Raw genomic sequence first — 26,308 nt, forward strand, 5'->3', positions numbered from 1 at the left:
AATATCTGGTCATGGCAATCTGGTTATACCTGCTTTAGGTTGAGGTGGATGGCCGATTTACCAGTTATGTGTTCAAGTTCAAGGTAAATGAGAATGTAATCCTTAGATCGGTTAATAAAAAGGAAACATGAATTTATGTACTGGCGAAGACTCGTTACGACCCCAATGATGTCGCCACACCGGAAGTGCATATGACGCTGTTAATAGGTGATTGGATACACGTTACTGTCTCTTGTACTCTGCATTTTCCCGAAACGGGCATGTCTTTTTTAATACAAACATAGTCATTCGATGTTTTGCTTTTAAGTGGCAGTGTCCTTCCATCTGGCGGATGTGATACGATAGTTGGGCAAGGGTTTAGGTTATGATACGAGTAATAATAAAGATACGCTTCAGTTATATTTGTGCTGGGAACATCTACTCTACTATTCTACAGTATAAGCTCACCTTTCAGCGAACAACTTCTGTTATCACCAATTGTGAAGTTTATGATGAATCGGATCGTTCGACGGACTTTTCTTTTAGCTGATATTTCACAAGATTCTGGAAAGGTTTTGATATCAACATGCACTGGCCAGAAGTCAATGTCCAGATGTTGTGTATGAAATCTGTATAACTGGAACTAGTCAATGCTGTTTTATATAAGGAACTTCTTGCAGCTTAAACTAATTTCGTATTGTTTTGTTTATGAAACGACTTAATGACATCAATAAGCCTCAAAATGTTTTCTGAATAGTGTAGCTATATATTTTTACTATTAACTGCACAAGATTAATGTACATATACGGTCCTGGTGTGAGAACGTATGCATGTTTTTATTTCTATCTTCAAACATACACCATATAAAAGGTTAGTGTTGTTTAAGAAGGAAATAGAACAGATTACTATTACCCCTACCTACAAATGATTGCTAATAACAAACTAAGACCTGTCACTGAACCATATGTTTATATAAAGCAGTGCACATTTGAAAGTCAAATATGTTTAATCAGTACGTATACTACCTGATTGTTCAGAGAGAAATTCCTCATACAACTATATATCTACCAGGGATATTGTCCACTTTGTGATGACTGTATATCCATTGTTTTGACGAAAAAAACTCCACAGAACACTCATGATTGTTCACACCATTGTCGCTGTTATACAAACAAAATATTCCCAAACAGATGGTTGGTATGATCCTGATTATCAGTGCCCTCTTAGTTATATGTGGGCGTGCATGATGTTGTCTCCAAACCTCGGCGTGAGAGTGTCCGTCTGCATATCGTAGGCGGCGCAGTACGGAGGGCGGACAGATAAGATAGGAGGTGTTCTATATAAGCCAAGCACCAAAAAAATACTGAACGCCAGTTCCAAGCACAGGGTCAAGCCAGCTGCACAACTGCACAAGACACAACGTCAACGAAGAAGATAAGGGACAAGGGGAAAATATACAGGACCAAGTCCTACTGCAACTGGGTATGCTTGGCTCAGCGGGGAATGCTGAATCACTATAACGATAAAAATCTTTGTTAAAACCTTTTCTGCATTGGGTTTTTAAACATAGAAGTTTTGGTTGTCGATATTTCTGCATTCAAACTTGTTTGTGATTATATTACACTATTTAGAAAATGTTATATTTCTTTTTTATGTAACTTGGCTTGGGTTTGTTACGGAAAAGTTCCACGATGGTTTTCATTGGTTTACTTTAATTCCATGCATATCAACAGTAATGCATGACACGTTACGATGATTCTCAATACGTTCCAGAAAACCGGTCAGTGTTTGGACCCCGACATGTGGACGCTACTTCTTCTCGCATCAATCAGCATTGTTAATGCTAAAAAAGTACGTGTTTTGATGACTCAATACCGGTTTACGTGCTAAGTTAGCGTATGTGCACTCTTGGACTTACCTGTTTATGTTGCATGAATAACACCAAGAATCATAGTATGTAATATGACGTTCCAGCAGGATGATCCCACCCGTTAATTGCTCATGAGTCCAATGTATGTCCATGCCGATAATAGTTTTCACCCCTAATAGGCTTGGGGTGACAACCATTATTGGCATGAGTATATGTAAACACAACGTTTGTTGTTCATCAGAGATTATCATTCTTTTGCAAACTGATGTTTCACTTTAATTTGCATCAAGACATAAACTCTGTAGTTTTATAATAGGACAGTGTTACCTGTTTCCTATTTATAATATATATAAACTTGATGAATATAATTTCAAAGATTTCTATCACTCGATTTTTGAAAAAATACACTTGTTGAATGCATAAGCAGTGTGCTAATTCCATTAATAGCCACTATGGCCTCTAGGCAGATATATGTGAGACGTGATCGTGCAGGTCTCAGATCGTTCTAACCCGTGAAGATCCGGGATAGAATTGATCTTCAGTAACCCATGCTTCTCGTAAGAGGCGACTAAGAGGTGGTCAGGCACATGTCATCGTATCCATTGCTCATGCTGCTGATAACTGAATTGTCTGGTCCAGACTCGATTATTTACAAACCGCCGTCATATAGCTGGAATATTGCCGAGAGCGGCGTAAAACAACAAACCAACGAATCAACAGTTTGGTCTGGCTGTCCGGAGTGATTCGCAGATGATGATCAACGCTCATATTATCAGCCACTGATTTGTCTGGGTGTATTCTAATCAAACACCTCATTGCGTGCATCCATATTAAAGTGAATAACACTGGAATATAACTTCTGTTTCTGTGCATCTTGCAGCACCTTTCTGATCCTTGCCCCTAAGACCATCAGCCCCTCGACAACCCTGCGTCTGGGGGTCAACTCCCTGAACGCCAGTCAGGTCCTGACTGTAACAGCACGTGTACAGACACAAGAGTGGAGCAACTACCCCTACTACCACTATGAACAAATCTACGTCGACCATGCCAATAACACAAACACAATCCTCGGAGGTAGGCCACAGCATGAGTCAGTGTGAGTGAGTGAGTGAGTTGGGTTTTACGCCACGTTGAACAATCTTCTAACAGTATCACCGCCGCGTGACAAAGAACGCAGCCAGTAACACACACTTGGTTCTCGGAGGTATGCCACATAATTATTTTCGCTGTTATGTACTGTAATTTATCAAGTTTGACACTACTATACAAATCATTTCTCACGACGTTTTCAACAAGATAAAACCTGGCATTATAACTATATATGTTTCATTTTTTCACAAATAGAAACCTTTCATTCAGTATTAATTATATCCTTAATGATAATCACGGATTCTTCTTTAAAATAGTTCGAACGAACAACACATTGAAATACAATTTATTTATCACCCAGTGGAATACACACATACTTACATACATACATACATACATACATACAACATACATACATACATACATACATACATACATACATACATACATACATACATACATACATACATACATACATACATACATACATACATGCATCCTTCCATCCATCCATCATACATACATACATACATACATACATACATACATACATACATACATACAAACATACAAACATACATACATACATACATACATACATACATACATACATACATACATACATACATACATACATACATAATATTGTGCTTTAGCTGCATGCGAAGTGACATTTAGGTCATAGTGTTGACATTTGTTAAAAGGATTGGCATCATTAGCAAAAGGATTGTCAGCATTGCCGTCATTGTCATGAACACATTATACCGTAATTCTTCAAAATGATTACCTTCTGTAAAACACTTTATTCAGAATGAACCATGTCTTATCTCGGTATTATGGTTTATCGGTTTCAAATGATTTATGGTGAGGAGGGGTGAAATGAGGTTTAACATCGTACTTAAGAATATTTCGTTCATATGACTTCGTGCATGCGTGTGCATGTGTGGCTGCTTGTACTAGCCCAGACTGAAGCTGGTTTTATAGTGCTAGTTCACTGAGATACCATGCCGCAGTTAAGTATGAATACCACACTCAGACACATTATACTGACTCCGAGCCGACAAGTCCTTGTTGTACCCATTAATGCCGAGCGCCAGGCAGGGAGCAACAAGTACCATATTTTAACGTCTTTTGGTATGACGCTGCTGGGGACTGAACGCGCGACCTTCCGCTCTCTCGGCGGACGTTCTAACCACTACACCACGGACGCGGTTGCAAATGGTTTATAAGGGCTTGTAATATGTATGATATGTATTGTCTCATTGATGCTTCCTATTGTAATGCATTTTAGACGTTATTTTACATTTTATTGAATTAAAATCAGTGGGTCTGCCTGTAGAGGTGATTGTTGTGAGTATGGTACGCCGCCTTATCAATATTCCAGCAATATCACAGCAGGGAACATCAGAAGTGGGCTTCCACATGGGAATCGAACCCGTTTCTTCGGCGTGATGGGCAAACGCTTTTACCACTACGCTACCCTCACAGCTGTAGAGGTTATTGTAATGAAAAATTTACTTTTTGTATTTTCAGGAGATGCAGGTATCGTGAATGTCAAGGTAAATTGGCTAAGAGGTGTTTGATCAAGGTTACATTCAAGGCCACAGTAAAGCTTTCAAAAGGTTTCAGGATAGACATGTGAAAGACATTTCAAAAGTAGACAAATCAGTGACAAAATAAAGTTTGATGCAATTCACTATTATGATGTGTAGCATACGTACCGACTGCTGTCGGGAGCTCTTCCACATGTTTATGACACTGGTGAGCAGGATACGCTAACCTTTTCGTGCAGCCCTGTTGTAACTATTATTTTGATAGTGATAGTGATATAAACACATGCTAATGGTATGGTAGGAAGCGCACAATCGACTCTGCTTGAAGCGGAGATTTGTTTATAGATCCAGAGAGGGTTTTTTATTAACCTAACTTTATCGAGTGGTACAATTCACGACAACGTCATCACTGCGTCAACATCCAGCTACATTGTTTGTACACACTAAAATTGTCTAAATAATATGCACATTTGAAATAAACACTTCAAACTGATGTATTAAATGTATTCGTAACATGTTGGATGCAATTGTTGGCAAACTCAAAGGATTTACAAGTAAAGTTGTGGTTAATCTGTTTCATTTCGTGCCTCACTATTCCGCATCTTCATCTTTGTTCCATGAACATTTGTAATGTTATTTATCATGTTATAAAACATATTCAGCTCTTCACGATATCGCCCTTTCTCTATCAAGATGACATTTGTTTCGAAATATAGTTTATCGTGACTAGTGGCACGGGTGGGACGCAGATAGGTCTAAATGCATTTATATTTTACACGCATGCGCAGTTGTTCTTTTGTAAATTATCACACACATGACGAGAGTAAGCAAAGACCGAAAAACAATGAATATGGTATATTTCTTACATCGAGTGTTCTTCTGTTGAGGCGATACTAGTGACATCTGAGAAAATTTATCATCGGACTGATCTTTTCAAATCGATATTCCAAAATGTTACTTCAGGAATAATATCCTTATTAATTAAATTGTTAGATCTGGATTTGCGTAAACAAGTGTCGCCTGGATTGAAATCCTTTTTCCAGGATCCAAATCAAGTTGCATTTCCTTAACCCAATCTGTTATTTTGGATAATCATTCCTGAGAAATTGTGCTGCTACATTGGGATCGTTGATCGATAAACAGTTAACCTACTACTACGATTTTATTGCGAAAGTGTCAGACACGGATACAGAAATGAGAGCAGTATCATGTGGCATCAGAACGGCTTTCGATAAATTTGGCAGAAAGTTATTATATAATAATACATAAGATCCAATCCTACGATATATGGGGTAAACTACTATACTATTATTGTTCCAAAGTTATTCAGAAAATAAACGACAAAGGTTAGTACTCAATGGTTACGATTCAGAATAAGGACAAGTTGTAACTGGCGTCCGTACAAGGGTCCGCTCGAGGACCGCTGTTATTTATAATCAGTAATGAATACAGATAGAAGTAGTTCAAACATAACTATTTTGGACGGTTATCAATCAATCAATCTTTATTCATACTGAAGGCCACAGGCCCATAGTATACAAGAACAAAGTACACAATATCATAGAAAAGAATGAAAATAGTCAAATCACAATATGTCATATCGCATATTGGACGGTTGTGTGACAAAGATGATGTCATTATCTTATGTTTAACCCTTCGCATGTTCTTGCTTTTTGAGATTTTGAATGTTTAACGAACTTTCTGGATGTTTAAGCCATTGAACACTGCACTGGAGGGATGTGGCATGTACATCTCGTTGTTGTTAAGAACAGCATCGTATCCACTACACAAGTTACTTTAATAGTACACTATGGTTTCTACACCAGTCACAACTGACACTAACTCGAATTATTGTACCGCAGACTCCCCAGGATATGAAATATGACAACTACTTCCTGAAGGTCCAGGTAGAGACTAGCTCTGGAGAGGAATACACAAAAATGTACAACCTGAAGTACTACAGCAAGTACCTGTCAGCCTTTATCCAGACTGACAAAGCCATATACAAGCCCGGATCCACGGGTAAGTAGTTCACGCTTCGTCTGCCTGTTTTGAAGCTTGAGAGGGATAAAAAAAATTCAACTAACCAGTGAATAACTCTATTTTCATATGAAAAAGTTATACCACCCATAGAAAAGATCTAACCGTCCAAGTGGTTAAATACTCGTAGAACAGTTTTAAGTGTCCAAGTGAATAAATGACAATAGACGATTGTGTGATCACTGAAATTGATCAGCGCATAACCTGTTTTAACCTAGCTGACAGCTGGGACAATTTCGCCTGTCATATTTTTTTATTTCCTTCATCCTATTTTCGTGGTGGTGGTTCTAATTCACCTGCGTGGTAATATTGTCAGACCCTACACCCAAATGTTGCTGCTTACTAACCCTTACTTCCTTCGACAGCGACCATATACGGGATCTCTGTTTCGACCTGCGCTGAAATATCCTGTTCATGACACTTTCGATGTTTTGATACGATCTTTGAATACGATGTTACGGTCTATCCAGATTTCTGTTAATTTTTTTAATAACCATCCGCCTCTATTTGCAGTCAACATCCGTGCATTTGCTGTGTACTCTGACCTTCTTTCCTATACTGGAAACATGACAATCGAGATCTTTGTGAGTGTTCATCCTGCCCCATCCTAAAGTCATAGATTTTCATTTGCATTAACTATGGGGTGTATTGTGGTGGTATGGATCCTATATATTTAAGGAAACAAATAAACCACATTGGATATCAATCATAGAATGGTCAGTTGAATTTGTCATAACCCGTTGTGATGAGCGATAACACAATGCACAATTGTTTCCAATTCAAAATCATATTGGGTTGATTTTGACCATGATAGGTTGCTTGTACAGTACTTGTGCTCAAAGTATAAAGGGAAGCAAATGCACATTCAATGTAATTGGAATTAGTTTTTGTCAAAGTGTTTTTCAGCTAAATACCCGATGTACTATTTTCAAGGATTCTAATTCTGATTTGTGACATAATACATGGATATATTTATTGGTCACAAGAACACTATAATTAAGTTTTATGTATGTGACACGACATTTATGCCGTCAATGCAGGATCCCAACAACAACAAACTGATGCTGCAGAAGGATGTGAAAGATCCTACTGGTGTCGTCACAAAGTCCTTCAAACTCAGCGCCATGCCCATCCTCGGAGATTGGAAGATCAGGGTCACAGTACCCAACGTAATTATAGGACACGGCTTCAATGTTTTTTTTAACTTTAGAAAACTTGCTTCGACCAAGTTTTAAAAGTTAACATATTATAAACATATGTACACATGCTTTTGCTGCTGTCTCATCAAACCAGTGATCCTTCACACTGCTTCTGTCATTTGCAATGTGTGGGTGTAATCATTGAAGTTATACCTGTGTACTTATATGAAATAATATGAATAAATTGTCTCTCATATACACATTTAAGAAATGTAATTAAAATCATATGATGTTAATACTCTTTTTATGGAGACAGTGTATCTTTACTTGCCTAAGGCAGGCATGGTTTAACATCTATTAACATTTTCCATCAACATCATACCACTTCATCTGTTAGGCCATGTTTAACATGTCTGTAAAAACTTGAAAACTTACTGTCAATCGAACTTCACCTTAACAGAGCCAGATGGAAGAGAAGAAATTTGAGGTATCCAACTATAGTGAGTATGATTTTGATTAAAAGCTAAATAACTCGGATATTGTATCCTATAAGGCATGGTAATTAGAAAATGAAATATCTTTGGGTTATGTTGGGTTGAAGTTGATGTTCCTAATATTAGCAATGATGACGTTCCCCTAAACAACAACCTGCTTAGTGAGACTGTCAGGTCTAATATCTTTGTTCACAAATATATAAACTCTGTCAAAAAAGAAACGCAACCCCTGTCCTCAGATATGAAAAATTCGTTTGAATGAAGTTATTGCTTCCAAACTAAATTTTATTCGAATGTATTGAAATGATACACGTAATTAATGAAGATTACCATCCAAACAACTGCATTTGTACGCATAAGTGTATTTTATTGCTTATTCCGTCACAACGCATGAAATGACCCTCATGGTGACTTCGCACAAAAACACATGCAAATCATGAAAATGGCAGTTAATGTAGGGGTGTATAAAAGCCCATGTGCTTCCGTATTATATTCATTCATTTGTCGCCGAAAAAGCTGTGTTAAAATGCCACGATTGAGTGCTGCCGACCGAAATATCGCCATTGGTCGTGTTCAAGCCGGAGAAAGTTTTGGAACTGTTGCACGGCACCTAAATGTTCACAAAACAACGATATCCCGACTTTGGAGCCGCTACAACAACTTCAATTTGACCAACGATCGCCCGAGAAGTGGAAGGCCAAGAATCACGACCCCTTCAAGATCGGTACATCCGGGTCCATCACCTGCGTAATCGGCATGCCCTACCAACCGTGACTGCCACACAAATACCAGGTTTGAGGAGAGTGTCAGCTCAAACGATTAGGAACCGTCTGAAAGAAGCGGGTTTACGTGCCTGTAGACCAGTTGTTGGACCTGTACTACGCCCCTACATCGACGCCGACGACTCAGGTGGTGCAACAACGTAAGGATACGGACTTTACAAAACTGGAGGCGAATCTGGTTTTCTGATGAATCACGTTTTCTTTGCAACGTCACGACGGAAGACAGCGTCTGTATAGGAGACGTCATAAACGTTTTGCGCCCATCTGCGTCCGACAGGTGGACAGATTTGGCGGAGAAAGCGTCATGGTTTGGGGAACCATCTCATACAACCAGAAATCAGACTTGGTGATCGTTCCAGGAACCTGACAGCCCAACGTTACATCAACCACGTGTTAGAGCTTCACCTTCTCCCGATTATTGACCAACAGACACAGATTTTTCAACGGGACAACGCCCGGCCTCATACTGCACGTGCAACAATGAACTTTCTGCAGAATTCCAACGTCAATGTCTTGCCATGACCCTCTAAATCACCAGACCTCAACCCTATTGAACACCTGTGGGATACTCTGGATCGACGCGTACGTCAACGTCAGCCGCCGCCACAGACGCTGCAACAGCTCGCCGTTGCACTGCAGGAGGAGTGGAGAGCCATTCCCCAGGAAAGAATCCGGCGTCTTATCCGTTCTTGTCCAAGGAGATGCCGTGCAGTGATTGCAGCGCGTGGTGCTCATACGAGATACTGAGAAAGACGCCCCCCTGGTGACAAACTGGTGTCTGTGAGATGACTTTTGAAATGACAATTTTAAACATGCCCATCTGGGTTATTATTCTGCCAAATTTCAGACTTCTGTCTTAAATAATAAAAATGCCGTGTCGTCCTAAAACTTCAGATCAAAATCTCTAAAATACAGGGGTTGCGTTTCTTTTTTGACAGAGTTTATTTACATTACATTCTTTCTTTCCAAGATCTACCACGCTTTGAGGTTACAGTGGATGTTCCCAATTTTGCTCTGGTAACAGATCGAGACATTAAGGGCAAAGTTTTTGCAAAGTATGTGAATTTAAACACTATTTCTTTCAAAGTAAGACACTCAGAAACATTTCCAAAAACCGTAAGGAACATCTAATAAAAACAGAGTCCATAGTGTGACTCACACCCAAGCATAAGCGTGTGTTTATGAATCACTATGAAAAAATGAAGGATCCAGGTGTTCGAGATGAGCGTATCCTGTCCGTTAAAAACACATGTATGCTCATCTGCAAAAGCACTTTGAAAATCAAAGAATCAAAACGTGTTTTCAACCTCAGGAAATGCATGTCTCGTTTGGCATCATTTAGGTATACATTTGGCGAGGGTGTGTCTGGTGTCGCAGAGATTCACGTTACGATACCTGGAGATTATTCTGGATCTTGTTCCTCTGAGCAACCGAAGATCCTCATGACTTTCCCAGTATGTAGATGCACCTTCTTTTCCAACAAATACTATAATTTTGGTTTGTCTCAATTAAGAAAGAAAGTGTGTTGCTGTGATAATTATGGAAGATGGTCATTTTCATCCATGGCTTTACAAACGTAACAAAGCTATCACTGAAAACAAAAACATGATATCTTTAAATTTCTGCAGAATATGAAACACACATTTGTGTGGGAGAATGCATAATGATCTCTCTGGAACCATGTCGTAAAGAAAAGTATTCTTTCCCGCCTTTGTCTGCCGACATGTCACAGAATACACATCCGTATTACTGATTTTTTAAAATTTAATTATTTACACAGCTTGATGGAGAAAGTAAGTTCACGATTCCAATGGTGGAGGTTCAGCACCTCGAATCTTACCTCAATGGTCGGAAACTGGAAATACAAGCCACTGTCACAGAAACGCTGACGGGCAAGAAACTAAGTGGTTCCTCGACTGTGACTTTCTACACCAACGCAGTCAAGTTAACCTACCTCGACTACAGTGATCACAACTTCAAGCCTGGCCTCGACTACACTGGCACGGTAAATTGTCTCTGAAAATAACTCTGTTCACAGGAAAACCTTTGAGTCTTGCTTTGTGTTTGGGTTCACATAAAATAAGCGATGTAAATTAAAGTAAGGTAAATGAAACTGATCAATTATTATTTCCAAACATAAAAAAGTTTAAACTAAAACCACAGTTCACTATACCTTTACGATTATGTCTTGATGAATCAATATGAAAAGGGGTTCGCAAAAATGTGTACAAATGCTGCCCCAAGGGCGACACCCGCCACAAAGACATGCTGTTCACCTTGTTTTAAGAGAAACCAGGGCATTGCATCTAACACCAGTTTTGTCGTAGTGCCAACTGTGTAAAAAGAACTTTAGACGCTCTTTGAAAGAAGACGTTCCAGTGGATCTCACAGTTCAGATGTGTCGACACCAAATACTTGACTGGAACGTCTGGAGTGTATATTGTCCACAATAGAGGAAAAAGTGACTTTTGGAAAGTTGAAGGCATCTCTTTTGTCTTTTTCACGGAGATCTTTCTACACTCTTCAAAAAAGAAAAAACAACAACCCCCAAACCAAAAACAAACAAAGGCGTAAAATTGGCCTTTTTGCGTTACTTTTATTTGATGTAATTTCAATGGTACATAGGTGAAAATTCACACGTCTATAGAAAAGAGTCGCCAACACTTCAGTAGCCTTTATTGGTGTGTTTCTGTTTACTTGAGTCCACAAGATAGTGTCAAAGTTATTACTTTGTATGGCCACCATTGGCAGCAATTACTGCGCGGCACAGATTGGAAAAGTCGACTGATCGCCCTCGTGGAATTCTTCCCCACTCTCCCTGCAATGCGATGGCCAGTTGAGGAAGTGTCTGAGGCGTATTTTGAAGTTGGCGTACACGTCCATCGAGTTCATCCCACAGGTGCTCTATCGGGTTTAGATCTGGTGATCGGGAAGGCCATGGTAAGACATTGATTTTAGAATTGTCAAGGTAGTGGACCTTGACACGTGCTGTGTGTGAAGTAGCGTTGTCATGCTGGACCAACTCCCTCTGTCGGTCCATAATCGGAAGCATGTGACGTGCAAGGACTTCGTTGATGTACCGATTTGCTGTCAAATTGCCCTGAACCACCACTACATCAGATCTTTGGGTGATGGATATCACGTCCAACACTATGGCGACGCCTCCACCGAATCTGTCGAGCTGTAGAATGCAACGAGGGGCAAAACGTTCATTTCTTCAACGGTAAACATGCTGTCTTCCATCTCGCGGGTGAAAAGTAAAAAACAAATCGTTATTCATTACTGAAACAGACTCGCCTAAAGTTTCTAAGGTTCCAGTTTCGGACTTTCCAAGTGATTGCGCCGATGGAAGTCTCTGAAAACAGGAGCGACAACTGGCCTTCTTGATCGAATTTCAACTTCACGCAATCGATCGGATTGATCGGACAGTTTGATCGGAAATTGTTCAGGGATGCCTTGTGCAGTCTCCACAGCTGTGGAAAAGGATGACGCAAGTGAGCAACCCGGATGTAGCCGTCCTGGGCTTGGGCGGTAACTCTTGGGCGGCGCTTCTCGGGCGATTTTGTGCAGAGTTGGTCTGCAGGAAACGATCCTAAAGGCGAGAAATGGTGCTCTGATGACCGTTGAAATGTCGGTCAACTGCAAGCTGCGACTCCCCAGCTTCAAGGTGGCCTATGGCGATGTTTGCGGCACTCAGTCGTGGCTGATGATTTTCTCTTTCCCAGGCAAACACGAATGACAAAATTGAACACAACGTTTGCCTTTTTATAGTAAATGCTACTGCAGGCTTTTCCGTGTATTTTGCTTTGCATGCTTTCTTGATGACGTTTTAGGGAATATTTCTTCAAACGCTTTTCAAAGAAGGAAAAAAGTTAAAATTGCCGCGTTTTAGGCGCTGACACTGTCTACAATCACACAAAGATGACGTTTTAGAAAGAAATAGTACATTTGTATTGTTTTGCCGTAGCTACATGATATTCTCAAAATCACCTCTGCGTTTCTTTCTTGAAGAGTGTATTTTATGATTTTCAATGTTTAAGTAGATCTAAAGCTGAAGCAAATAGGCAGAATTGCTAAGGAATTGGGTATTTGTCCTGAACTACAGCAGTTCATACTATACAATTTATGTATTAAGGATTCAAACATGTTTTTGACAAATGCCCCATGCATAACCTGAGACCTAACTTGAAACTTGTATATCTTGAGATAATCTGAAATCAGAAATTATACGTCTGGTGTAAAGGAAGGAAAATGGCACACCTCCGATTAACTATACATTTGATTGTCTGGTTACTTTCAGGTGAAAATCTCCCTTCAAAACGATCTGCCACTCCCGACCCCCCGGCAGAATGTGACCATCTACCCGTGTGTAACCTACCGTGTTAGAGTCCCGAACCAGAGCCGCTACCACAGCTGCGACTCCAACTTCCAGGGGACCTATGGTCTTGATGAGCAGACATTCCCAGTTCCTGCAGATGGCCTTGTGGACGTCACACTTACGGTTCCAGAGGATGCTGTCTCGGTGACAATAACGGTGAAGGATAAAATACTGTATAGTTTTTGCAATTGTTAAGAAATCTCGAATTGTACTAAAAGAAACAAACGAGGAAACACGGATTGACAATTGTGCTGTTTTCTTATTTCTTAAAATACAGTGGTAGCAAGGAAAACACCCACCAAGGACGACTTTGGCTTAATGATTTCGCCAATGATATTATGCAGGAGTGATAAGGATGCAGATGTTTGTGTGTATGTTAAAATAATTTTCATAATTTGACAAGACCAGTACCATTTGTATTCCTTTCAAGTGATGCTAAAACCACCGCTTTATACCTTTGTATTACTTGGAATCGGAATCCACGAAACTACAATGTCTCAAAATAAATTCTAAAATAAATTCGCTAAGTTTTGAGACTCCCTTTAAATGTGTTAACACTTATATTTAACTCTTGTTTTGACTATCGTTCTTATTGTTTTTGAAAAGACCACAGTGCATCCCAGTGACTGATGCTCAAAGGTTTTTGCACTTGTTTATCCACAGGCTTTTTATGGTGAAACGTCAACGTCATGGACGATAAAGAAAGCCTACTCCCCATCTGATTCCTTCATTCAGCTCTACCTCCACGACACCAACGTTACGGTAAAATAAATATGTCATTATGTAATACATTTTTCATGAAAACAGCTATACGTTAACAAAAGGAATTAACTTCAAACTTTGGTCTGACTGATCAGTAAATAACGATTCTGAAAATGTCATTACATCTAGATGTGAAGTCATAAATTGTGATTTATTATTGCCTTCAGTCCGGAGAAAATGCCAATATCGTCATCAGGTCTACACAACCACTCGATACAGTCTGGTATGAGGTAAATATATCTTCAAGCTTGAAGTCTAATATCATGGAACAGTAAAAGTGTTTATTTGCTAAAGCTACAGTATCCAACAATGAGGAATATAGGTTTCAAGAAAAGGAGCAATGAAAATAATGTAACGAAGCGAACTCGATCAATTCACTTCATGTTTAAGTATAACAATCAATTATCTGTGATTGCAAAGATCCATTTTCATTGAATTTGCGGATGCTTTTGATTTCTTTACCGTAGACTTTATTTTTCTTATGCATGTATTTCCTTTTCCAATAAGCAACTCGAATACAATAGAACAATTTTGTTATTCAAATCAAATACATGACATACCTAAATCACATCTCTATGAATTTGACAGTGGTGAACATAAAGAACTCTTGTTTAAAGAATGAAGTAGATCATGTACCTTTTGGTTATTGCATGTGCCAATGTTTGTCATGTTGGGAAAGTTGAAATTGGCGGTGATATTGTACACATGTCCACTTTTTGTTTAGGTTATCTCCCTTGGGTCCTTTGTTACTGCCGGACATCTGGATGGCGGTATGGAAAAGAGCTTCAACTTCACTCTTCCAATCACTCCTCACATGGCACCTCATGCTCGTGTCCTCATGTACACCATCCTTGATGATTGCGAGATCATTGCAGACAGCATAAACTTCAATGTGCAGGGACTCTTTTCCAACAAGGTATTGCAAAAAGGTCATTCAATACCAGTCATTGGATATCCTAAACTTTACTAGAAATGTGATTTTTGTGACTTTTTTCTTTTTCTCTCTGTTTGTTGAACGTTACAACATTAATGGCTTTGGTAAGGCTTTATGGAAAACACGTGGAGGACATATTGAAATCTGACATATCAGAGAGATATGATGTTCGGTGCAGTTATCATTTTGTCACTTGCACCGTTCACGTATTTCTTTAGTGGAACATTAGCATTGTTTTTGTAAGCGTTTAAGATGGCAACCTGCTAGGCACCTTTTCCTAACACATGAACTACTATTTGATAGTTAAACATTGAATTGTTTATTTGAAGGTGACTCTCGACTTTAGCAGGAACGAATCTCAGCCCCACAAGACCGTTGATGTCCAAGTCTCAGCTGATCCACAGTCATTTGTCAGTTTACTTGTTGTTGACCAATCAGTGACCCTCCTGGCCAGTGGAAACGACATCACAAGTGATATGGTTAGTTACGTTACCTTTCCATATCTTCAAGAGATACAAAACATTATATAGTTATCAATTTTCCGACGGTATGTTTTCCTGATGAACATTAAGATCTTACAAGATAAAATTTTGGATTTAGGTAGAAACTGAGCTAAAATACTTTGACAGCCGTGGCGTGGCCAACACCTACTCGGGAGAGACAGACGCCAGTCAAGTCTTTAAGGTAAGTACCACGGGAAGTTTGGGATCATGGACCTATCTTTGATTATCTAGTGTGTGTGCGTAGGGTTAATGGACAGTGTGTGGCGTGTGCTGCCAGGGTTGTATTTGTTGTGTGTGGGTGTGGGAATGTACAAATGTGGTTGTTCCAGAAAAGTCTGGTGAAACTACCTCAGAATTAGTTTCAATGAAAAAGAAATATAGAATTTACCCAACTAAGGAAAATGTCAAAAAGAGAAATAACACAAGACAGATTTGCAAACTGAATCACTGCATTTTGTATATATATGATTTCCAGGATGTCAATGTTGCTGTATTCACCGATGCAAATGTGCCAACAAATCCTGGTGGAATTGCTTATGGACACATACCAGGTGCGGATTATATGTCATATATACTCCTCACAAAATGTTAAGCAACACAAATTTGTAGTCTCATTACAATTTCATTTATTGAAATTGCAAATCACTGAATGATGCAATAGAAAGGTGAAACCTATGTACACACGATTAGCAAAATGAAATGAAATAGTTTTGAGCAATAATAGACTTACAAATCATCAAAAGCATGTACCCGCGAAACAGTCGTGCAAAATGTGCTGCATTGATGGAGCAAAATGTTAACATTAAGGTTCAAGTCAGCTTTGGACAGTGAAGCAGTGTTCAGTAACGAGTATGACTACCATGAGCACAAATGCAAGCCTCCACAGGTCTTTGCATTGACCAAATGAGCCTTTAAAGTTGCTGTTGTGGAATGTTCTGCCATTCTCTCTGTAACGCCTGCTCAAGGTCATCCAGAGTCTGAGGGTGAACATGGAGACCGTAAACACGACTACCAATAATGTCCCAAGCATGTTCAATTGGATTCAGATCAAGTGACCTTGCAGGCCAGTCCATATGTGTGATGTTGTTGATCTAAACAACATCGTTAACAACTCTTTCTCGGGCATTATCATCCATAGACGGGCATTTTCATCCATAAAAATGAAGTTAGGACCCGCTTGTTGTGCCAGAGGAATGATTACAGGTAGGTTTACACCAATCAGGGTGCATGTGTGAAGAGGGGAGCACATTCATGCCACACATTTTGCATGTTGTTTCTGAGGGTGGCTGTGTTCGAGTGATGTTGTCAATGTTATGAGATAAAACAATTTGACAGTCACTTAATGTTATGTATTCTTTCAATATTTACCTTTCAGTAACATGTCGGCAAAAATCGCTATCGAGATTGATAAGAATATTACACTGAAAATACTTGTTGCTTAATTTTTTGTGAGGAGTATATTTCTAACCATGAAACTACTTTGCTGAAGGTGCGGTGTGGTAGCAAAGTGGTTTAAGCGTTCGCTCTGCACGCCGAATGGTTAGATTCGATTCCCACAAGGGTGCAATGTGCAAAGCCCATTTCTTGTGTCTCCTACTACGCTTGTATTGTTGGAATAGTTCTAAAGGTGGTGTAAAACCACACTCACTCAGTACTTTGTTGTACTTGAAATCAATTCACTTGGAGTACACCTTAAATATATAATTAAATTGTGTGTACATGTAAAACGTAGACGAGTGACAGGAAAGTCATACATTACATGACAAACAAATACAGTATATAACATCGTTTCCTGAAAATAATGTTTAGGTTTTGATTATCAGGTTTCTCAACGTCTTCACCTAATGTTGGACCAACATCCCACACCTACATTTTTGCTGGAACAACAACTTACTCTGGCCCAAGCTTATACCCAATAGGCTACACGCCTTATCCAGGAGCATCACCCTACCCTGGTGAATCGAGATATCCGATAGGTTACACGCCCGGCCCAGGAGCAACACCTTACACTGGACCAGCTCATGCCTCACAACAGGTACAGCGATTGAGGAAATTCTTCCCAGAGACGTGGCTCTGGACAAACACAACCATTGGGTGAGAAACAGGTTCAATATTCTTCATTAGTGAAAACACAGTATTCTTAATATTTAACAATAATACAAGGAACCCTTGTTTTTGAGTGAGTGAAATATTGAGATTGGTTCATCACTTTGGATAACCACTATCATCGGTACGATGTTGTAAAAGAAATAGTCATAATCACTGGATTTATATTCAACGATGATAACATTTTGGTAAGTCAATCACATTTAAAGGATTTAGGCAGGAATTCACCACTGAGAATAGAATCCAGCGTGGTTTCGTTTATCTGTTTAACCCCAGGGGCTACATTTTCGAAGCTCTCTTAGCGCTAAGATAGTCGTATGTTAATGTTAATGCATGGCACTTACGACTATCTTAGCGCTAAGAGAGCTTCGAAAATCTATATTATCTGTTGGCTTTCACAACTCTTCGCCTGTTCATGTTGAAACTCCGATGTCATTATCCAGTTCCAATGGCATTGCAAGCATTTCTGCAACTGTTCCTGACACCATAACGTCATGGTTGGCGACAGCATTCGCAGTTAACCCTGTGTCCGGGCTCGGAGTTACATCATCAGCATCCAAGGTAATGTCACAGGCTTTCAGAAATCGTTCCTACAACATGTAAAACCATCTGGACCTGTGTTAGACATGTAGGTCTGTCTTCATAGAAGTATCATTTAATTTCAGACAGTGATTTACTGATAGGTTTACCCCTTGAATGATGTATTCCAGATGAAGGTTTTCCGCCCATTTTTTGTGAGTGTTGCTGTTCCAATGTCCGTCATCCGCGGTGAGCAGGTTGTGGTTCAGGCCAACGTCTTCAACTACCTGCAGACTGATCTCGATGTGAGTCCTGTAATTAGGAAACTAAAGCAAACTAAATTCTACTTCGCTGAAATCAGGGCGACAAAATAATCGTAATTTGGAAAAACAAATGAATCTTCGATGTATATTCCCGATGGTGAGCCATAGCATTGATGTTTATAAATGTGAAAGAATATCTTCACCGGTGTCTGTAGGTGTGTCCGGAATTAGCATAGCTGGAAAGGTACGATCGTCCACGCTTTGAGCAGACGTTTCTTACGAATATTGAAATGGTTTTACAGCTATTATTTACGATTCTTGTTGTGTTCTTTATCCTTCCACACTTTTGCCATTTTTTATGATAAACTATTCCAATTAACGACAGATCTTCAGTAGATAAAAGCGGGAGATCTTCATGACTATGTTTAACAATTATACTAAATCAGTTACCGTCGTCAGGTGGTGGTGACGATGAAAAAATCCAATGACTACGATAACATCCTGTTCGACCCTATAACTGAGAGTCTCAAGGCTTTATCTGCAGACCAAGTTAAGACAGTTCGTGTAAGTATTAAAACACATATTTATTAGGTTTTGACTTTTTAATATAATGTTATGAATTGTTGTAATCCAGTTTTGACTAAACCTCTTTATGCCTATCCCGATTCTGATTTTCATTGCATTCTGTCGAGCATTGCAATATTGGAGCATAGTGTTGTTGATTTGTTCCCAGGTTGCCTCAGGGGAATCAAAGACTGTTAACTTTCCCATCGTCCCTACAACCTTGGGACAACTTGACATCCAGGTGTCTGCCAGATCAACTGCTGCAGCCGATGCTGTACAGAGAAAAATCACAGTTGAGGTTAGTAGGGGCAATGTAGATTCTTTATAGAACAAGCGCTGATCTGTGGAATGGGCTGAGTCTTGGTGTCGGCCAAAACGAGGAACTCAGCAGCTTCCGCCCCACCCTGAAAACCGTCCTTTTCTCCAGGAGCATATGAATAAGCGCACTTGAGCAGGGATTCTCAGGATATGATGCGCAATGTCCAATTTATTCTATTCCAAAAAAGAAATGCATTACCCAGAAATCTGTTGCGACAGTTTTCAAACATGTATAACTCGTCCACAAACAGACTGTAAGAAATGAATTTTTACATCAGTTTAGAAGAAGGTAATGTCTATACAACCAAGTGGATAATTTTAGATAACGGAGACGTTGAGGGCGATGGTGACCACGTAGCATGGTCCCGACGTCAGGTCTCCTGGATCTCAGTTCAATCTCTCTCAACCTGTTCCGTACAATTTGACCGGATATCCTTCTAAGTCCAGGCACCTTGGCTGCTGTGCTCTCACCCATGGTAGTACGATCACGCAAATGTAGTACCCGGATGTACCGATCTTGGGCTGCAGTGGTGACGCGAGGTCTGCCTGTACGGGGACGGTCATTTGTAATACATGTTAAGTTGTAACGAGCTGCAAGCAGTGATGTCATGCTCTGACTAACATTTAAACGTCTAGCAACAGAAAATTGGTAATCTCCAGCGTTCTTTCAATGGCGATGTTCCGTGTCGCAAAGTCAAGACTTGGCGTAGTGATTTAACCTTGAAACTCTTTCAAAACGGATGCCGATTTCCGAAAGTAATCTGGATTTTTATAGCCAGACAGTGCATGCTCTTTGCTGCACAATTTCAACTGGAAGGTGATTTCTGTTGCGTTGTGGCGATCCCTTTTTAATTCTTGTAAGAAATCTCATCAAAATCAACATTTTCAGGTAAAGTCGACTTTTCATTTTGCAATTGTGTACAATCATGTTATGAAAACTTTTGTTACATATTTTGACGATTGTTTGAACGCAGTAGGTAATTAATAGATTTTAAAAAAAATACAAAACGCCTAAGTCTTTCTTTTATGGGATAGTATATTATTGTTCTATGCTTCTTCCGCCCCTATGCAAATCTGCAATCATCGTTGTCTGTTTGTTAGTACCGTGGTCGCGTGTTTCACCAAATCAGTAAATGGCACTTTCATCTTTCATCCAGATCAAGTCTGCATGCAATGATGTAACTGTAATAATGTTTAAAGCTACTTTAAACCAAACCCAGTCCCTTTGTTATGTAACGTGTACAGAATTTGGATGACGGCATGACTACAACTGGTTAAGTTCTGTTTACCCTTTCAGCCGGAAGGTATCAGAAAGGAGACAAACTTCCCCGTCACCATCGATCTCCTGTCTGGCAACACCTACAACAAAAATCTTTCCATTCCTCTGCCAAAGTACATCGTAAAGGACTCACAGAAAGCAAGAGTCAGGGCTTTTGGTACGTGGAAGCTAAGATGATTATTTACCCTTTAATGAATAAATATGGATAGCTGTGAACCGCTACCAGGGCATTATGAAATGCGTCATCATCCATTTAAGAGAGACTGTTAATCAAATATACTCATGGAAACAAATAAGGTAACACATCAAAGTACAAGTGTTCCTTTATTTATTTCCAGTATTTCACCCATAGTGCAATACACACTTTGTGAAGAAACCTGGAAAAGAATAAAGGAACACTTGTACTTTCATGTGTTACCTTATTTGTTTCCATGAGTATATATGTATTGCCACATTGTGTGTATACAGATTAATCCGGTCAGTATCCCTGGTTTATAGAAACAGTCTTATGCACCAAACTTTTCAGTAGAATCAGTTAGGAAACCGCAAATCACAAAGATATGCACTCAATACACCTTTAATATATACTGGACAAAAATAGTTAGGGATATACGTAAATTCTGAAATTATTAATATGGATCTATTTATTCATGACACATTGATATAATATCAATCATAAAAATGCCAATATCGCTATCTTATTTTGTCCAGTATATGTACATACATAAGTGCATGACATGTGTTGTAGCTCGATCAAGGGCTTGATTTAACGTTTTATGTCTGGATCATTTATAATATTAATTTAGTGTTCATACCCTAAACAAATGTATGGAGTTCATTAATTCAGTTTCTGAAGCGGACGCGTTCACTTTCATCTTAAAAAGACTTAAGTCTGACTTTGGCCAATTCATGGGATTAACTGAACCTAATACGATGATTTGACAGGGTCATTTGGACTATACTCATATCTTGTGACATAAATATTACTGATGCGTATATTGTTGGGTGAATGGTGAAACTTTAAATGTATGTTAACCGTAAGTGAAACGTTATCTCAAGTTCAGCTGATACCCGTTTCTATATATTCTAATGTCGTATTTTCAAATATAACATAAAGATATTTATGAGCAGGAAAGTGTTGGAAGGTAAGTAACAAAGTTAGCTATGCTAAAACATGTGTTCTCCTGAAGTCCAGTATGAACACATATGTTTGTGTAAACAGGCGACGTGGTGAGCCCCAGCCTCGAAGGCCTGGACAGTCTTCTGAAGATGCCCACTGGCTGTGGAGAACAGAACATGATGGGACTTGCTCCTGATGTCTACATCTCCAACTACCTTGTCAGTGCCAAGAAATTTGACGGAAAACTTGAGCAAACAGTTATTCCATTCATGGAGGAAGGTAATCATGTTACTCTACCCCAGCGGTTAGCATATATATTTTGAAATAGCCTACCTTCAGTCAGTTAAATGGTGAGGGCTATACATAATATGTTGGAATTAAACCTCAAAGTAACTCAGTTCCATCATTCTATTCCTTGCCGAAATAGGTAAACCTGCATTATTTCGCTTTAACAATATATGTATGTTTTGGGCTGAACCTATTTTGACAGCTCCATAATCATCTATTATTTTGCTCAGGTTTCCAGCGTGAGTTGACCTACCAGCACAATGATGGCTCCTACTCCATCTGGGGGAACAGCGACTACTACGGAAGCACCTGGCAAGTACACCCATTCATTTTTCAGGATTTAACTGGATTAACTGGAGTAAAGGTGTTGATTGTTCCATCATTGAAATGTATAATAAATCTCATGTATGATAGCGCCAATGATGTGAATTTGATGAGGATATGGTATACATAGGGTAATTGTATATTGTAACTTACAATGCTTATATTTGTTCAGTGTTTAATATTTCAGGCTGACAGCATTTGTTGTGAAAACCTTCATCCAGGCTCGTAAGTACATCTACATAGATGACCGAATCATTGCCCGTGCTGCCACCTGGCTCATAAGCAAGCAAAACACCAATGGGGACTTCAGCGAGAAAGGATATGTGCACAGCTCCAGCATCCAGGTACGTACAGCATACAGGTTGTCATTCAATTTGCATTTTGTATTGTTTAATTATTTGTTTACTGAGATTTGTTTGTGTGTTGTTTAACATTTCAGTGTTTTGTTTGTTGTTTAACGCCGCACGGTCTGTAAATAATGGAGTTTGGATCAGACAATCCAGTGATCAACAGCATGAATATGTATAAATGCAAATGGGATATGATAACCAGCGTGAACCAAGTCAGGGAGCTTGACCACCCGATCCCGTTAGTCGCCTCTTTCGACAAGCATGGGTTGCTGAAGACCAATTTTAGTCCAGATCGCAATTTGCATTTATGATAAATGAAAGCTGATCATGTGCCTCTTCCCTTTTGTTTTCTAGGGAGGATCTGGACACGGATACGCCCTGACAGCATTCGTTCTTGATGCCCTGCTTGAAGTCAGAGGACTGGAAGGGGTAAGTGTAATCAAACTTGCTTCCAAATGAACACATGGTTTTCACCATTGTATGTAAATACTCACATTCAATGTTTCTTGCATATTTGTCCATCAAATCATTCAATATAATGGAGACGACGTACATTGCAAAAATACAAACTATTCCGTGAAATCTTAAAATGGAATAAGAACTTAATATCAATACTGTATAAAACAATACCCTCTTCACAGGTGAATGCTTTCAACCTGAATGACTCTTTGATCCGCGCCAGCGCCTTCCTTGAGTTCAACATCGTGAGATATGATGACCCCTACACTGTTGCAATCGTCACTCATGCTTTAACCAAAGCAGATAGCATCTTTGCCGAAGACGCTTTCAAAAAACTTGAACATATTTCCAAAACTAAAGGTATTTATTAAACGAATCGTAAGAGTGCTATATTATAACATCTCAAGATTACAGAATATCATGAAAATATCTCGACATCTAAAGCACTTCTTGAAAGAGATATACAGCAAACTGTATGGCTTCATCTTTAAATACGCTTATTTAATGCACTGTATTTTGATAAACAACACATATACTGCAAATTTACTAGACGACATGATGTTCTGGGAGAGATACAGCAACTCCGGATCCGGCGACTGGAGACCATATCACCAATACGCTGACGCCATCGACATTGAGACAACAGGCTACGCTCTGAAGACATATGCACTCAGGAAGGACTTTGTCAAAGGCCTGTCTATCATGAAGTGGCTCATTTCCACCAGGAATCCCAATGGTGGCTTCGTTTCCACTCAGGTATAGCAAATATGATATGATTAAAATTAAAATGAAAAAGTCGACAAAAATGAATTGTTCCAGTGCATCAGAAATTAACTGTCAGAAGATCAAAACTTTATTAACTTTGTTTTCTTTCTGAGAATTTTAATGAACAATGTTAAATCCCATTTTCAGGATACTGTTGTTGCTCTCGACGCCCTTTCTGCATTTGCCACCGTCATCAACTCAGATTCCTTCAAAATCAGCGCCGACATCAGTTCTGGGAAATTCAGCAAACATTTTGAAATCAATGCCCAGAACGCCCTTGACCTTCAAGCTTCTGATGTAAGTTGTCACATTTTTATATTATCAATAGTATGCCATATTTTGAAACATTACATGGTAATTTTGCTGTGTCATGCAGGACATTGTTAGAGACCTAATATGTGTTTACCAAGTACAAACTCGTATTTCAGGCCAATGATTTCACCGGTACCTTCAACGTAAGAGCTCAAGGCCATGGAGTGGGATACCTTGAGGTTAGTATCATCAGATATAATGACATTACTGAAAACTATTTTGACAATGCTGTACAGTAACCTTCCTTGCATTGCTTATTTGTTACATTCAGACTCAGACTCAAGCCACCTCTTATTTAGAAGAAAAATTGTTTGCTATTTGTAAGGGATAGTGAAATGTTTATATTTAGGATTGATGCTCTTGTAACTACACTGACATTGTCAGGACAGTGGTTATTAACTGGAATGCTGCTTATATATAGATTGCATCGTTCTTCAACGTGGAGAAGCCAGTAGAGGAGCAGTACTTCGATATCAGCGAGGACATAGAGATCGAGACGTTTAACATGTACACACTCAGGACCTGTGTGAGGTAAGGGTACTGCTTGTGTCTGTGGATGGTGTTAAGACTGAGAGGGAGTCTGTTGCTCCTCAATGTTGGTTCATCGTCTAAAGAGATCACAATCATTCTACAATCTCTAAGTCGGGTGTTGTAATTGATTCCCTTAGCATATTTAAATTTTAGTCTCTTTATATGTGCCTCGTATATCCTGCAGATCTTTTTTTCGTTGAACTAGGTTATGTTCCTATGTATTATATCTGTGACGGCTCATAGACACTATTCCATAATCTCCAACAGTTACAGTAAGGCGAGAACCAGCAACATGGCCGTGGTCGAGATCACAATCCCATCAGGCTTTGAACCGGATATGGAGTCACTCTATGTCACCCGCAAAACACAGAAATCGGAACTGTTGGGCAAGACTCTTGTCGTCTATTTCAACGAGGTGCCTCGCAGTTATTCAACTTTAAGATGTCAAACAGCATGAAACAAGCAATTACACAAAAGAGACACATGTTTTAATGCAAACGCCCAATCAACTGGTAATATTAAAATTGATACGCTAGAGTGGTTTATTTATAGCTATGAACTTCAGAAGTTTGGAAACACGACTTTTCAGAGCATATACTCATATATAAACGTCGAACTTCCTCAAACTGCAAAAAATGACATTCATGAAACATTTGACTAATCTATCACTTGAAATTACCGTTTATAACTGTATGATTACAACATTTATTCAGTACACTTATTCATGTATGTTTCTGAAGTCTAGATGGGCAGACATGAAGTACTTCTGATAAATATGCATGTCTCAATGATTATATCCTATTTTGACAGTTGGAAGCCAGTGAAACATGCATCAGATTCACTGCAAGAAGAAATGGTATGGTTGCTAAGCTACAGGCATCTCCTGTCCATGTCTTTGACTACTACGAGCCAAGTAAGTTACGCTAATCTTCACATTCTGCTTGAATAATTACTATCAACGTCCTTACTTAAAATGAGTTGACATTATTCACTTCGAGAACATGCTTCCTGGAAATCGAATTCATGAAGCCAGGAGTATATTCTTGTCATGAAAACGTCAAACAGGTTTGAACATGACGATTTTGTGACTCTGACGTTTCTCTCTCTAACAGCACACCAGGGTGTTGCGTTTTACCGCTCAAAGACCCTACATGACGCAACTGTTTGTGACATTTGCGCTAAGTGCTGCCAGAAGGTAGGAGAATTATCCATGGCCGTTTCTAGCTGTTGATTTTGTCATAGGGTCAGAATATATTTGTCGTTTTACAAGAAATTGATGCTTGAAATAATATAAAACAATTAGCACAGATAGTTTACGAGACCAACAATAGAACCTTGTTTGATGTTATCTGAAACAATATTTGTCTGTGCTGACAATAAACCATAAATACTTTGATTAATTGCAACCATGTAAATGACCATATTTGTAATCACTTATCGTATGCATATCGTATGCTAAATCTGTTTACATTGTCTTCCAGTCTTCATAAACAGATTCACGATGTCAAGAAAGAACCGAAAAAGAAAAGCTATCCAAATTATTGTACAAAGAATTTATTAACAGCAATAAAATGCAAATGAGTCTTA

At 39.1% G+C, this 26,308-nt stretch overlaps 1 protein-coding gene across 1 annotated transcript; it reads left to right on the forward strand.

Annotated features, from left to right (window-relative positions):
- Nucleotides 1–1,364: 1,364 nt before the first annotated feature.
- Nucleotides 1,365–26,308, forward strand: LOC124262561 (CD109 antigen-like). Its single transcript, XM_046697062.1, has 37 exons — nucleotides 1,365–1,461; nucleotides 1,753–1,829; nucleotides 2,730–2,923; nucleotides 4,472–4,497; nucleotides 6,354–6,513; nucleotides 7,045–7,115; nucleotides 7,572–7,700; nucleotides 8,131–8,170; nucleotides 9,917–10,001; nucleotides 10,289–10,400; nucleotides 10,727–10,951; nucleotides 13,247–13,480; nucleotides 13,988–14,086; nucleotides 14,254–14,316; nucleotides 14,811–15,002; nucleotides 15,350–15,499; nucleotides 15,621–15,704; nucleotides 15,999–16,074; nucleotides 17,347–17,617; nucleotides 18,073–18,190; nucleotides 18,340–18,453; nucleotides 18,871–18,975; nucleotides 19,145–19,273; nucleotides 20,591–20,729; nucleotides 21,795–21,971; nucleotides 22,211–22,292; nucleotides 22,492–22,648; nucleotides 23,009–23,083; nucleotides 23,296–23,473; nucleotides 23,664–23,869; nucleotides 24,026–24,175; nucleotides 24,307–24,369; nucleotides 24,612–24,721; nucleotides 24,989–25,136; nucleotides 25,532–25,634; nucleotides 25,834–25,916; nucleotides 26,203–26,308. Exons 2-37 carry the CDS (start codon nucleotides 1,780–1,782, stop codon nucleotides 26,209–26,211), a joined length of 4,407 nt encoding a protein of 1,468 aa, XP_046553018.1. The 5' UTR covers nucleotides 1,365–1,461; nucleotides 1,753–1,779; the 3' UTR covers nucleotides 26,212–26,308.

Source organism: Haliotis rubra, unplaced genomic scaffold, assembly GCF_003918875.1.
Source record: "Haliotis rubra isolate DU_JTF1 unplaced genomic scaffold, ASM391887v1 Scf845, whole genome shotgun sequence".
Classification (NCBI taxonomy): domain Eukaryota; kingdom Metazoa; phylum Mollusca; class Gastropoda; order Lepetellida; family Haliotidae; genus Haliotis; species Haliotis rubra.

Bases quoted from the DNA above. Each gene is read 5' to 3' on its own strand.
- LOC124262561 (XM_046697062.1), top strand. From the start codon at position 1,780: ATGTGGACGCTACTTCTTCTCGCATCAATCAGCATTGTTAATGCTAAA. The intron at 4,498-6,353 runs GTAAATTGGCTA...ATTGTACCGCAG, and splicing joins CAGGTATCGTGAATGTCAAG to ACTCCCCAGGATATGAAATA. The intron at 24,176-24,306 runs GTAAGTTGTCAC...CTCGTATTTCAG, and splicing joins TTGACCTTCAAGCTTCTGAT to GCCAATGATTTCACCGGTAC.